The sequence below is a fragment of the Planococcus citri genome, chromosome 3 (assembly GCF_950023065.1).
Source record: "Planococcus citri chromosome 3, ihPlaCitr1.1, whole genome shotgun sequence".
Lineage (NCBI taxonomy): Eukaryota > Metazoa > Arthropoda > Insecta > Hemiptera > Pseudococcidae > Planococcus > Planococcus citri.
In genome coordinates this window covers 39,739,313-39,755,454 of record NC_088679.1, presented here as the reverse complement: position 1 = coordinate 39,755,454, position 16,142 = coordinate 39,739,313, and the positions used below count along the sequence as shown (strand labels likewise).

General features: G+C 38.2%; 2 protein-coding genes across 2 annotated transcripts in view; one reads left to right on the top strand and one right to left on the bottom strand.

The window, feature by feature from the left end:
• Window positions 1–16,142, bottom strand: part of mAChR-B (muscarinic acetylcholine receptor) — a 102,313-nt gene that overhangs the window by 71,027 nt on the left and 15,144 nt on the right. The window lies entirely within an intron of this gene.
• LOC135840586 (eukaryotic translation initiation factor 5B-like) lies at window positions 540–2,937 on the top strand. Its single transcript, XM_065357209.1, has 2 exons — window positions 540–797; window positions 895–2,937. The coding sequence occupies exons 1-2, from the start codon at window positions 573–575 to the stop codon at window positions 2,935–2,937; spliced, it is 2,268 nt and encodes a 755-aa protein (XP_065213281.1). The 5' UTR covers window positions 540–572.

Genomic DNA, 16,142 nt, shown 5'->3' with positions numbered 1-16,142 from the left:
GATTTCAAAATGTGAACTTGTATTACACACGCGTGTTAAAGTTTAGTAGACGAAAGCTCCATCGTACGTTCGAGAGCTACATGTGCCTGAGTTTAGTTATTAGTGCGTTTCACTTCCCGATTTTAAGCTCTAGTATGTTTACCCGATTAATTTTTTTTTTTTTTTTTTTTTTTTTTTTTTTTTTTTTTTTTTTTTTTTTTTATTGCTTTAAAAGTGTTAGCTTTCTTAATTTTGTTGATCTGGATACAAGTCGCACTAAGCACATGCCCGATTTTTCTTCGACTTAAGCACTTGTAACGTACGATGAGCATTCTCAGCGGTAAGAAACTAAGTTTTTCTGAAACTGAGCGTTCACCTAACTTTTCGGGCTAGTTTGCTACGTGAAAGCTAACTAGGGAGTGTGACCTGGTTAGTTGAATCGCAGCTTACTAGACTCAACTTTCGGTAAAGAGTGTTTCTGACTGAAAGTTGCAAGTTGTTTTGTAGTTAGCTTCTAGTTTACGCTATTTCCGAAGCACAAAACACCCGATCTCGTCTACCTGATTTCTAAGCCCAAAAACTTATGATTGTTCATGCAGGGAGACCGCCGAGATGACCGTTATCGTGATGACAGAAGAAGAAGAGATGATCGCGAGTATCATTCTAGTTCTCGTAGCTCGAAGAGATCTCGTTCGGATTCCAGAGATGATTCCCGGAGAAAACGTCGGTCCAGCTCCGGTGATTATGACATCGAAGCCGAACGTCGCCGAATCGCTGAATCCAACGCTAGAATCGAACGCCAGCAACGTAAAGACCGAGTGAGTCACGTGCATGAACATCAACCCTGATTTGTTTATTGTTTTTGAAAAGTTTGAAAAACTTTGAACTTACGTACATGTTTTATTGGGTATTCAGGAACGAGAAGAAGAAAGCAAACGTCGAAAGGAAGCTGAGAATCGTAAACAGCGCAAAGTAAGTTCTAAACCTGATTTGAAACCCGAGTCTAAGTCTAAAAAGAAAAGCGTTACCGAGCCTGATTCGAAATCTAAATCCAAAAAGAAAAGTAAAGCACCTAAGTATAAACCTGACTCAAGTACAAGTACGAACACCGCCCCTCCACCCCCGATTAATCCGCCTGTGCAAAACGAACCAGCGAAGAAAAAGAAAAAGAAGAAGAAGAAATCAGCTGATAAAGTTCCCGAAACGAATACAGCATCCCAGCAACCATCGAACCGATCGTTAGATGTTGAGACAATTAGCAACCTGAGTCAACCGAGTGTCTCAACGCAACAACCTGAACCGACTAGTCAACCTGCACCGATTCGTCAACCCGAATATGTCGAAGTTACTCCCGAATTACGTTCGATAATTAACGTTCCCGAAAATGCCACGAATTTGGAAAAGGAAGACCTATTGGGACGTTTGACTAGCCTGAGTGTTTTGGGACAACAAGCTGCGACGATGCTGAATAACCTGAAACGTAAAGCTGAACCCGAATCAACTCCCGAACCCCGAATTTTGAAGAAAAGAGCTCCGACTCCGAAACCGACCATTAGTGACGCTAGCGACAATGAAGTAAGCGGAAATGAGAAGGACGAGAAGTCAAATTCAGAAGAGAGTTCGGATAGCTCAGATGAAGAAGAAGAAGACGAGGAGAAAGAAGATAGTTCGGATTCGGATTCTGATTCAGATTCTGATTCGAGCTCTGACGACGAAAGCGATAATGACAAAGGAGGGAGCGGAGCGGGTGGAACTAGCAACCACTCCTCCCCTTCTGCCTCACCTCCCGAACCGCCGAAACAAAAAGAAAAGACGAAGGAAAAATCGAAGGAGAAGAAGAAGACTAAATCCAAAAAGAAGAAGAAACGTCACACACTTAACCCGAATATGCTTCGAAGTCAACACGAGTCACGCACGGTGCTCACTAAGACGACCCGAATTGACACGTGGTATAAGATGCTGGAGATGGATGCGAAGATGTACCTGATCGACATACATAAACGGAAAACCGAGAAGAAAGCTGCAAAGATCGAAGAGGAGCAGCTTATGAATATGGTTTTGCACAGGTTGGACCCCCACTACCTTCCCAAAGTAACCATGATTACACCTGTTGAGAAGGTGATTGAAAAACTGTTCGAGATAAGGCGAACCGAGCGTAACGTGAGTCGTTCATCAGTTAAGTCTGAGTTCAACAAACTCACTCTCGTAAGAGGTGAAAAGTTGGACGATTTCTTCAACCGATTGGACGAGTTATTGCTCGATTACAAAATGCAAACCAAATCCGAAATACCCGAATCTGATGTTTATGATCGTTTAGTTGAGGCGACTGAAAATATTTACCCGAATGTCAAGACTATCCTAAAAGCCCGAGGTACAAATCAACCTTCCATACCTGACCTGAAAATCTTATTGTTGCAGGAAGAATCCGAAAAATACCGGAAGCCGGAAGAGGCGAACTTAGCGTTTTACCGAAACCCGAATCCCCGACCACCTCCGCCACCGAATGCTGCCCACGTAGCCCGACCGCCGCCGCATAATTGTTACAATTGCAGCAGTCCGTATCATTATGTTTGGGAGTGCCCGGACTGGGACAAAGGCCCGAGATGCTTCAGATGCGGAGAGTGGGGTCACCGAAGCAAAGATTGCCCGAACGAATACAGGGATTATCGCTCAGGTAAACAACAACACCGAAATAATCGTAGACCTTTCCGTCCCCGAAATCCAAAATTCCGCCCGAGAAATAACTACCGAGATCGTCGCCCGAACCAGTATTCGAGGAACAATAGAAACTATCGTAATGATAGGGGCTATAATTCCAAGAAAAACTGGCAGACGGACAGACGCAAGCCACCGAAGTCGAATTGGAGGAAAAAGGGCAAAGGCTATCAAGGAAATAAAGACCCGAAGAAACAGATCCCGAAGAAAGAACCTAAGTCTACACCCGAAACTAAGAAATAACATGTATTTATTTTACAGAGTTCGAGATGCCGGACGATTTGTTGGGCTTATATCGAGCCGGTATGATCTCAGCTGAAGATATGGTTGGTTTGAAGAAGAAGCGCGACGCAATGCCTGATTACCCGAATAACAACCAATCATCGAATCGTCGTGATCATTACCACGATGACAACTCCCGATATCACGATGACCATTCAAGACATCGCAATCGCGACTACGATTCTGATAATCGACGTTCCCGAGTTTCACCCGACAGACGCGATCACCGTCACGAAGACCGCCGATCACCGAATCGCAACCCTGATAATGTAAGGGTTACTCATCAGCGAGCGCCAACGACGGAAGTAACGCCACCGGAGCAAGCGTTAAAAGCTCTGAGCCTGAATAAGCCCGAACCGATGGAAATCAGCGCGAGCGATCCGTTCATGGATTTTCTCCAGATTGAGTTCCCGAAGCTGCCGGTGAACGAGATGAGCCCAACGGCGATAGCTGAAGTTCACAATAAAATTCATCAGCTCGAACATTGGCTTACGTGCCTGAAGAAGAGCCTAGATTTGCGGGTTCAGATGTTAAACGTTGAAGAGGAAGCTGCGCGCGAAGTTCTTCCGTTATTTCCATCCAGTAACCCGATCCCGATTCCGCTGATGGACGCTTTAGGGCCGGTTATTTTGAACCATCCTCCCGTACCGCCCCCGCCCAGTCACACCAGCGGCTCGAGCACGAAAACGACACCGGAAAAACGGCAACCAACGAAAGCCGAATTAAAAGATGACGAGCCGTTCGTACAGACATCGACGAAGAAATTTCCCGAACCTAAACCTAATGCCGGAAAAACACCGCTAAAGAAATTCGCAGATAATACGTTTAACCCGAAAGCTGAAGCGAAAACACCGACTAAAACTGACTCGCAACCGAAAACCGGACCTGAATTTCGGAAAAGTACACGACCGCGCCGGATTACACCGCCCTTTCCGAACCGAAGCTTCCCGATTCATCCGAATGGTTTTAAACCTATGCCGAGGGTGTCTGGTACGTTCATACGTCCGCCGACACCGACGGTTAGAATCGAGGATTTGGACATCACGACGTCTACGCCGAGCACAACGACAACCGCCCCGAATTCCACGCCGCAGAACGTTGTCTCATCAACAACGCCTCACGTTAACGCGTTGGGAAATCCAATTGATTCGCCACGCCCGATTACACCGCCGCAGATACACGAAAACCTGAAAAAGACTGTGGAAATCCCGAGTGAAGAAGATTGGACGCAGGAGGCGTACAACGCAGATGGCCAACAGATTCGTCGTTGCCGAGCGAATTATCGCAGCGTGTTGTTCACGTACGTCCAGAAGACGATGACGGAAAACATCCCCGTTTTAACGGCGCAACGCGAAATTTTGGACGCCAAGATCATTCAACCCGGATCCGAGGGAGCTGACGATGGAATCTCCGTCCTTTCGTTGGAAGAAACAGCGTTTATTTTCTCGCAAACCGAAGAATTGGAGCAGGCGATTGCTGTTTGCAGACAAGTGGAAGGAGGTAAGAAAATCACTTTTATAGGTGACACCGGAGCCACTTCTCATTTTGTCAACAACCCCGATTACTTGACCCAGTCGTATGAGAGTGTGATACCGATTAAAGGAGCGAATGGAGACCCGAGTGCTTTGTTAAAGTCTGATAAGAGAGGTATGATTTTGGGTACGAGTGATTCTTGTAGTTCCGAGTTATATCTGAGTGACGTAATGTCCGTTCCTGGACTGTCTGAGAATTTACTCTCTTTGAGGAAGTTTGCAGACCTGGGATATGATATTTTCCTTAACAACAAAGGCGCAAGGATTACTGACCCGATTTTGAACCGAACTGTTCTGACTGGAACGTATCATAAGCCGTATTGGGAATTTCGTATGACCACGGCTGAATGTGAAAAAGCACTGAGTACTACTGTCGAGAAGAAATCGCGTAAACGACACCGCTCCCCGACGGCACCTACCTGTAGCAGCGCAAATGCCGCGGAAACCGTCAAGAAAAGGAAGATTGACAACCCCGAATCATCTTCACCGAATATACCTAAGATACCCGAACCGCAAAAGGTGAAGAAAAAGAAGAAAATGAAACCGAGTAAAATTCCGAAGAAGAAAGAGAAAACCAACGATAAAGGTAGTTCGAAACGGAGGGAGGGTTCTCCCAGTAGGAGGGAGCCCACCCCTGACGAAGGTGAGAATCGTCTACCGTTTACCTTTATACCTGAGGCTATAGACGACATAACACTTGGCAGAGAAATACCCGATTTGAACAATGAAAAACCACCGGAACCTGAAAATCTCACCACCGTGAAGAAGCCAATGAATTATGTCGACTTCAAGAATAGTCCAGGCATGAGATGGCATTACCGACTTGGACATATGAGTTATTCCCGATTAGTAAAGCTGAAGAAAACACATCCAGTCCTTACGAACGTGAAATTTAATCGTCAACAGATTCGTGCGTGCGAAGTTTGCGTTTTAGCAAATATGAAGCTGTCGTCATTCAAGACAGTACGCATAAAAGCGCACACCATCTTCGACCGAGTTCATTCTGACGTCATGGGACCGTTGAACCCACCCACATTGTACCAGAATCGTCGCTGGATTGTTACGTTCATAGACGACGCCAGCCGTTTTGCAATCGCGTACACGATGCAATTTAAATCAGACGTCCCCGATTGCTTTCTACAGTTCCTGAATTTAGTTAATACGTACACCAGAGGAAAATCCCGAGTTGCAACGTTACGATGCGATAATGGAGGTGAATATACCAGCAACGTGTTTAAAGAGATCTGTGAAAATAGAGGAATTCGTATTGAGTACACGGAACCGAATACACCTCAACACAATGGAACAGCCGAAAGGTTCAATCAAACAATCATGAACAAAGTACGAGTTATGTTGCTTGATTCCGGAGTACCACAGCATCACTGGGATACAGCACTCGCAACAGCTATAAAAATCTACAACCGGACACCTCATTCCCGAATTAAAAATCAACTCCCGATTCGTATGATTTTTCCTGATATTCAACTTCGAGCCCAGTACCTGAGGAGATATGGATGTATTGCGTATGTTCATCGCAACGACCCGAATTTGAAGAAATGTGATCAGCGAGCTGTAATTGGAGTTCTTGTTGGATACACCGCAACTGGTTACAAAGTCCTACTACCGCAGTCCAATAAGATAATACGATCTACGCATGTAAAATGCGTCGAATTCAAGAACTACAGGGACATACAAGGTCTTTCCGGAGAGTATGGTCCCGTAGTACCGGAAGCTGAATGGCTGAAAGATTTCGAGGAGATTTACCGAAAGCCTGAAGACAAACCGAGAACGACTCCGTTGCCAACGATTGTTGATAAACTGTTAACTACAGCTAGCAGAGATACGCAAACTGATCCGTACGAGCCATCCGATAAACCTGAAACCCGAGAGTTTGGAACCCAAACCGATATTAAGATATCCATCCTGTGTAAACCTGATAAAGAACCGAATTCTGATTCTGATTCCGACTCTGATTCCGAAACAGAAACCGAATGGATTGAACAAGAAATTGAATTAACGGCCCTGAATGCTCAAGAAGTGGAAAAAGATGTGTCAATAAAGGAACACTTTGACGCTGAATTTGCCCGATTAAAAGAGTACTACGATATAACTGATTCAAATAAGGACCTGAATACGTTTGCGCTAATGACGTCTATGATTGCAGACCCGATGACATATAAACAAGCGATGAATTCCAGCGAGCAAGTTCAGTGGCAAGGAGCCATTGATGAAGAATTAAAGTCGATGACAAACAATGGTGTTTGGGAAAAAGTCCGCCGCCCGACTAATACGAAACATAAAGTACACACCGTCGTAGATTCGACTATGGTTTTCAAACGAAAGATTGATACGAAAGGAAATGTTAAGTACAAAGCCCGACTTGTTGCCCGAGGATTTAAAGACACCCGAAATATGGCGATTTCCAAGATCTACGCACCAGTTTCCCGAATAACAACAGTGAGAACAGGTTTCTCAATCATCAATAAACTGAATTTAGAAGCTCGACAACTTGACGTAACTACAGCGTTTTTGAACGGAGAATTAGAGGAAGAAACATACATGGAAATACCCGAATGTATGAAACCGACAGCTGAGGAAAAGAAGGAGTACGTTTTGAGGTTAAAGAAGTCATTATATGGCCTGAAACAGAGCCCTCGTTGTTGGAATAAAAAGTTCGCAGAAGAATTGAAAAAGCTTGGCTTTGAAGCTGATGTGAACGACCCTTGTTTGTTTTGGATTCGTAATGGAAAGTTCCAAGGTTTCCTGATTATATACGTCGATGATATGATTTTTGCCGGAAATGACCTGAAAATACTGAACCGATATATCAAGAAATTGAAACGGATTTTCAAGATGAAAGACATGGGAGAACCGACTAAATTTTTAGGCCTGAATGTAAAGAGAGACAGAAAGAACCGAATTTTAACGCTTGATCAATCTGATTATTGTCAAGAAATCTTGAAGCGTTTCAACATGCAAGATTGCAATTCAACACAGATCCCGATGTGCCCGAAATCAAAGAAACCGGAAAAAGTACCTGAGCAAAAGAAAAGAAAGAAGTTCAACAAGCGAGAACGAAGACGCATGAATCGTTTGAATCAAACGAAATTCGATGGAGCCCCATTTCCGTACCGAGAAGCAATTGGAAGCTTGCTATACTTAGGAAATGCCACCCGACCTGATATAATGTTCGCGATAAATTGGTTAAGTCGAAAACAGTGTAACCCAACTCAAGCTGATTGGCAAGCTGTAAAACAGATTTTCCGATACCTGAAAGGCACTACCCGACTTGGCCTAAAATACACTGGAACCCAGAAAGGAATTGTTGGACACTCTGACGCCAGTTTTGGTGACTGTGACGACACGAAGAAGTCGACAGCTGGAGTTTTAGTCCGTCTAAATGGAGACTTAGTGACCTGGTCCAGCAAGAGACAAGGTACTGTAGCGAATTCGACATGCGAAGCAGAGTACGTAGCTATTAATTCGTGCCTTCTCGAAAGTGTAGGAGTTAACGAAACTGTAAGAAGAGCTACCGGAAAACGACTTGACCCGTTTTTGATTTATGGAGACAACACAGCATCCCTGAAATGCACCAATAAACCTGGATCCCCGAAACTGAAACACCTAACTGAAATTAAAGTTCACACAATTCTCGACTACGTGATTAAGAATAAAGTGAAACTCGAATGGGTAGAATCCGCCGAACAAGACGCCGATATCCTGACTAAAGCATTACCGAGAGAAACGTTTCAGAAGCTGAGAGATAGATTGTTGTGTGTAGTATGAGTTTTTCCCGATCCTGTCCACCCGAAATACCTGATTCAACTACGTGCCCGATTTCCTTTACTAATGAAGAAATATGTTTGTGTTTTTCTAATCTTTGTTCACAGATCCTGGAGATTTGGATATGGTTTTGAGCGCGTTAGAGTTTATTTTACGATTATCCCGAGTCCACAACCTGACGTTAAAAGAAATCCCACAACGAACTTACGAAATTTTGCGAGTAGAACGGATGACAATCGCCGAACAGAAACGCCATAGGGCGAAAGCAGCGAAAAAGCGCAACAAGGCGCACAAGAAAGCCGCCGCAGAGTTCGACGAAGGCGTTTGCGAAGACTATATATCGAGCGCCGAATCCGATTCTGATAAAGATAATCCTCCGGATCGACCTTTGGGAAACCATCCGCTGTTAGAACAAGCGTATCCGAGAGACTGAATTTTGTTTGCCCGATTTATTTTTCCTGATTTTCTTTGTTTTTGTTTAGTATTATTCTGATTACCTGAAGATGAATTTTGTGATTTATTTGTATGTCTTTGAAATTTTTTTTTGTTACCTGATTTTATTATTTAAGCTGTAAATACGTTGTTTAAGCGCTATCGAGCGCAGGGAGGGAGTGTTGGTGGCCGCTAGGCTGCGCTCCCTACCGCTTAGTATTATTCGTTTACTTGCTCTGTGTAAACCAGGCCTTAAGCCTACTACGTGAGTCTCGCGTTCTCTCGACTCACTGCACTTGCTGTTTGTTCGTTGTATGTGAATAATGTCTTTATGGTGTTCCTACTGAATTTTGCTAATTATTGAGTATTACGAGTTGTTTGTTTTATTTGAATATATTATTTGTTTTTCTATTTCAATCACTCGTCGACTTTCATTTATTTTCGTCGTATTTGAAGTGGCTGCTGTTAATTTAAACTTACCTACATTAATATTCGGTAACAATTAACTATAGTGAAAAAGTGTTTGGAATTGTATCAAAGCTTTATCCTTTTTCAAAAGCATAATAAATTTTTCAAAGAATACCTTCAAAGAAAAAAAAACGTTTATACAAATGATTTTTTCATACGGTTCATTTTAATTAATTAAAAAGAAATTTTGCGTTTTGAAAATTACGCTGAATAATTTCAAAGAAAAGTCGTGTGCTTTGAAATACATCTATGTTAAATTCACCGTTAATACCAACATTAACATGAATTATAGATCCCACGACGAGCGGAAAAAAAGGAAAGAGAAATTAAAACATAATTTATGTGTGTCTAATTTCTCAAGTGTATGGTTTAATTGAACAAGATGCATTTGAAATCAACGAAATAGAAAATATTTTATTTTAATCACTTGCTTAGGCAACCTGTCTATTTTAGGAAAATGTTGTTTTTTTTCCTTTAAATTTCTCATTCGAAAGTTTTACGTGATTCTTATACCTACCTACACTCCTATAGTTATGTCTATTCCGTATTTCATTCAACTTAACGAATGTATTTTAAAATATAATGTGATTTATTTATTATCAAAGCATCGTGGTCGGTAATATTTGAAACAACCGCGATTAAACGGCTGGAAATTTAATGTTTTAAGTAGCTTCGTTCAAGTGGCGAAGAAGCCGATATTTTAAGTTTATGTCGGGAACCGCGGTTTACACCAATTGTAAAGAACATACTTAGTTTGCCATGAAAATAACACAAACTTATTTCACAAGTTCGCTTTGCAAGAGAAAGCCACTCGTTGTACAGACAAGATGATCGATAAGGAGAATATCATTGTTTTTAGGGTGCTTGATGAAACTTATATCGAGAAATGTGCCAAAATCATACGTATAAATCAATAAAATGCTTTTGTACCGGCTAGAAAGCTGCATTATTTTTTATTTCAAAACTTGAAATGGAAAAATTTTGGATCAATGGATTTTTACTAAAGATTGTTGTTGAATTTTCGGTATGTTTGTCGAGGTTTATTATGTACTACCTATTCTTAGTAACGTTGAAGTGGGTTGCAGAAATCGGTTATGTTATGGTAGTGGATTCGTATGAAATGTACTCTCTAAATTTGAAACAGTGAAATTGATTTTTACTGACCAATTCAGTAGATTTTTCACTGTTTTGCAGTAAAAAACTACTGCTTTTAAGAAGCCAAAATGTCGTGACTGCTAAGCAGTTAAATTTCACTGTTTCAAATTTAGAGAGTACCTATTCAGTGACGTCGAAAAGCCGTGATGAAAGTTTTAGCTTTCCAGTTGAATTTTAACCTTGTTGATATGTATTTTCTATTTTGTTTGGGCCAGAGATAATTATTTTTAATGTTGATTGTTTTTGAAGGAACATATGTAGAAGTCAGCTGGATAGTGCGATAGCATTTATAAAATCAAACTTCAGTTAATTTTTTAAAAATATTTTAAAATATGAATGATGAATCTATTTTTAAATAAAAAATTTAAGTAGTTTTAGAAGGAATACATATACTTAATGAAACCAGGAAATGAATTCATGATTCGCTCAAAATTCGAGTTTATATTTTTCATTAGAGTCATTCATTTTCACTGTCTTTTGATTTTAGAAATGTGTCCAAAGAACATAAAAATATGGGTGTTTTGGTAATACCAGATTCACTATTTTTCAGTTTCACCTCGGCCTTTCGTAATTCAAATTTTTATTTTCTAGAGACAAATACCTTACTATGCATCAGGCTAAAACAAGCTCTGGGGTTACAGCTGAGAATTCTTTCCTAGCACGATTCTGAAACATCCATTAGGTACTGGCTACTGGCATGGCATGTACTTAGAACTATGTAATTCTGTATTTACGGCGAACCGAGTATGCAAATATATTGACACGTGTAAATTCATGGAAAATAACTTTCCTATTTTATATCAACTAACAATACTTACAATGAGTGATTTTTCTCCAATTTTCAAAAATGTATTCAAGTACTCTTACTTATATGATCTACATAAATATTGTAATAACCACTCTAAATCGAAAAATTATGAAAAAAAAACTCCCCAACTTGTAGTATATTTCATTTAAAAAATACAAAAATTCTTTTGAAATTGTAAAATGTTTAAAGTGGTCCTGTCTCAAAAATTGAAAAAAATCATATGCTGAAAAATGTTTGTTTTGAGTAATTTGGAAATTTCAGCCTGCATTGAGCTTATTATTTTTCACTAAGGGAACTGATTTTTTTTGCAGTTTCATTTTATACCAAAGATTACTGTACCTACTGAAAAGTTGGAATAAAAAAATGATTTTCAACGATTTTAAAATTTGTTTGGACTTTTGAGGTCTTTTGGTACCATTTAGCTAACCTCAACTTCAAGGAAACTAAAAATATGTACCTACAAGAATTACTTTTTTGTAAGCATGGCGAAATTTAATTGTCAATGAGAAAACAAAATGAAAAGTAGGTACCATAGTGAAAATACTTTTTTTTTGTGGAATGGTCTTGTTTAATATTTTCCAAATCTCTGGAAAAAAAGTAGGTAGTTATTTACCTACGAGTACCTTCGCTTATTCATCCATGCACAAGTTTATTTATACGATTTATGAATAGATATCATGTTATGATAGGTACCTGGACCTATTATGACTTGATTCGTAGGTATTAAAATTTGTCCAAGTGATTGAGAAAACCAACGTTGCAAAATCTTTTCAAAAGGTATCGTTACTTTTGTCGAATATAAAAAAACGCTATGGGAAGGTAGGTTGTACAGGAAGAAAAAAATCTTCTCCGATGAGTTTTCAAAGCAGTATCAGTATAGAGTTTCATTTCTTTTAGACTTTAAATAGCAATATAATACGGTTTGGTTTTTGTAATAACGTTATCTTTAAGCTTAACTCGATCTAAATGGCTTTTTAGTGTAAATATAAGCCGAGGTGGAGTTTTAAAAAAAAATGAACGTCTAAATAAAGTAACACTTTTAAGCATATATACGGGTAATATGTATTTGTAGAGAAAACATTAACACGATATGGGAAGCAAATTTTGATATATGTATAGGCTTAAATACACTACCTATAATGGTGAATAGTTCATTGATACATTTGAAGGATGTTGAGCTTTTGATGATGATGATAAACTCATCTGAAAAGCACTATGATTCATATTTGGTACAGCGTGTGTAATATAGTACATTGGCGAAATTTCCCATCAACATAAATATAAATCCTCTTCAAGAGGGTGCTATTAATAAGCAAATATAGGTACCTAGATAGCTTTTTTTTTGAAAAAAATAATAATAATAATACAGGTGAAAAAAGCTGGTATTTGTATACACGATGCCTTTGAATTAGTCGCAGATATATTTAATATTTCGCAGTTAATTTTATGAAAAATGAACAAAATCGTCGCATGCTTCCAAACAGAGAATATTCGACTGGTTTGATTTTAATTAACTTTTCAAAAGCTCTTACCACTTTTTATTTTCACTACGAAATTGATGTTCAGTTCAAGATAATCCTCGATTCGAAATAAATTAAGTTCGTACAAAAGGCTGAATTTTTAAATAAAATTAAATGTAAATTTGCTGTTCATCGAATATAATAAATTATTTTTTTCATTCGGATGAAGAAATATCACCAATTTCCTTGTTTGGGGAATAATTTTACTTACAACCGTTGGATAAAAAGTAAGCTTACATAATATTATAGAGTTGGGCGCATATTATAAGTTAGTCTACATCAAAGTGATTGCGAGAAATTTTCCAAGATTTTTGACTGTTGTTGAGCAAAGAAGCGAGTCGTAGGATCGTTTGTATTCTTTGTAATGTTGTGGTTGGTGTTTTCGAGGTTCTGCAAGGTGTGAAGTGTGAGGTGTATAATAAAGTAGGCTCGTTGCAAGAATATATATATATGATTTCACCTTTTGTTTTAATATTCTTCCGAAATCTTAATGGGTGACTATATTAACCAAACGTATATGACTGGAAGTAGCGTGCACAGACCGAATATTCCCGCGAGTATCTTCAAAATGATGGTATTTCTGTGGTAAATAATTGCCTTTATAGTTGAGAGAGTAACTTGAAGCCATGTACCTGTTTCCTGCTTTCTATGCAAACTTTTCAGTCCTCAATTCCCGCTTCTAGTTAAGGTAATAAGTTTTGATGAAGCGTGAATCGTTCTACGTAAACGTGGCAAACGGTGAGGAAAAAATTGTCAGTAATATTTCAAAATTTTACATCCTTTTAGATATAAGTACTTATATTTAGTTTTAAGTATGTGGTGAAATTTCTATTCGTGTGCTGTTACTTATAGGCCTATATCATATCATACACATTATTCTGTTTCCAAATTTTATTTATTTTTTTACCTACCTATCAAAAAATTGCAATCAAAACGATACGTAATTTTTACGAATGTTCTACACGATCTTACTTTTCTAGAAAAATGAATCGCATCATTTAACGTGACAACGAAAAAACAAATTTTACCCAACTATTTTTTACTCTTTTTTTTTGGTCGTAAAATAAATGAACCGGTTTCAAATGTACGAATATTTTGGTAAATTTTATTAAATCTGAACATGTACCTACCTAGTACCTACCTACCTATTCTATAGGTACATTTACAGTGAAACATAAAAATAATGAAAATATATCATCAATTCAACGTGTAGATTCCAAAGTGGGTAATTTTGTTTCTCAAACGAAAGTGAAATGGCGTGCATACGTTATTTTATCAAATTGAATTCGAACAAAAGGAGAAACAATCGACAGAGAAAATTATTTGCTTGTCAAATACATCTTTGAGAAAATTTTTCTTTTTGACTAAAGTAACTTGGAATTTAATAAAATATGTAACACTCTGTTGTAAAATTAACCCAGAAGAAGGTACGGCTATATCTACCTAACTGACTCAAATCAAAAATTTAAATGAATAAAGCTCTCGAGAATTTCATGCGTTTTTACATTAAGTTTAGACCTTTTCGTAGTTGTTTCTAATTTGTAAAAATGTTTTCATTCAATTACTTTATTGGATTTGGTATTTTACCGGGGTGAAACTCGAATGGACAATTCATGAATTCGCCTGTCAAAATGTTACGCATTGAGGAGGTAATTGAGAGCAGTAGAGACTAGAATACGGGAATGTTAAATTTTTAAGAAAACCGTTGGGAAAATCTTTGAAGAAGAAGTTAGTGTAACTGCGTGTAACAACTTTGTCAGTTTTTTCCCAACGTGAAGCCTACAAAACTATGTTGTTAGTTTTGAACTGTAATTGAAGTATAATGTTATTTGTAGATGTAGGTATCCAGACTTTTCCATGGTATTTCACTATTTTGTTAGAGAGTTTTAAAAAAGCAGAATAAAGTGGAAAATAAATTGTCGAGTGCATATTTTTTTATTCTTTCTAAAGCCATATAGTATCGACAAAGTAAGACTGGTGAGATATTGAATTTGATTTTTCCAAATAATTTTAAAAAATTTGTTTTCAAACTAATCGAAATGATAAGTGCTGATGAGTTTTATTTTGGCTGTTTTCATGACAATTTTTTTTGAATAGATCCTGTTGAAGGCTTGAGAACGGCTTAAAACCACCTTTCATCGATTCAGGCGGTCAAAATTGTAGTGCAAATCAAATCTAGCTTTTTACTCTATTTTTTTTTTCTGAGCCCAGTACGAAACATTTTCCATCAGGTGGGATAAATTTACTGTGAAGGAAAGGAGAGTGGTGCTCAACAAAAAAATTTCATCTTAGCCAAGTTGATAGTCCAAGAAACTGATGCAGACGATCTCCAATCATTGTTAACATGTAGTAGGTACACCATTCTACGTTTTCACCGATGGACCGTCAGTTGATTTTTTTTTCATCTCAAACTTTATAAAACAGGAACCTTCTTTCATGCTTAAAAGTAATTCAAATCAATCATTGCATTGATTGTTCATATTACCAGACGACCCTTCGGAAATTAAAAAATTTATTGGCCCAATTAAAAACCCAATTTAACTAAGTAACTTGATAATATAAACCCTCACACGGCGGGTGTAATGATCATGCAATTAGTTACCAACCCCCCCCCCCTATGCGAGGAGATCTATTGATATTCCCTGCAAAATGCAATAACTTTTTAAAATGTATAGAAGTAGGTACCTACATCAAGCAAGATATTCTCAAAATTTCCCATCATCCTACTGATAATTTTTTTCTTCAGGTTATCTTATTTTTGTCATTAATGTGACCTTATAGAATTTAGTATACGGTGTTTTTATAAAAATAAAAACCGAAATGGTGTTTAAAAATGAAAACGTGTGCATCAATTCTTTCTTTTCCATTTCTACCTATATAACTCTGCAGATATTATAGGTATAGATAGACTTGGTTGAAAATTCCTCAAGAACGAATAAAATTGGTAAATAAAACAAGCGCCGATATTCGTCATCGATAACAGTACGTAGACGTACCTACGTCTAAATTCAACCACCTCCCTACTTTTGTACGCTACATTGCTGAATCTTTTCTGTATCTAATTTGAATACCTAATATTGGTAACATGTGAACAATTCGATTCGCACACGTGGAAACTGTTGTTAAAAAGCGTGAGAATATATGTTCAGTATATTTTTTCGAGACGAAAAAAAAAAAAAAAAAAATACCACGAACCCATGACAGGAATATTTTTCGTGACAAAATTTGCAATTTATAAGACATGCAAAAGTTATACTAATTTGGTACACGCATTTCATGAAACTGTGATGCTATTATGTCGAATCCTTCAATTAAACAAACTGTTGCATGTTTCGAAAAAAAAAGAAAAGAAAAAAAGGTAAAACATAACGAAACAATTTCTTTTTCACTGCCTTTTCTTATTTCTTACACGAAACGCAATGCTGAATTTGAAAAAAAAAAAAAAAATACAGCCGGGTAGTGAGTCAA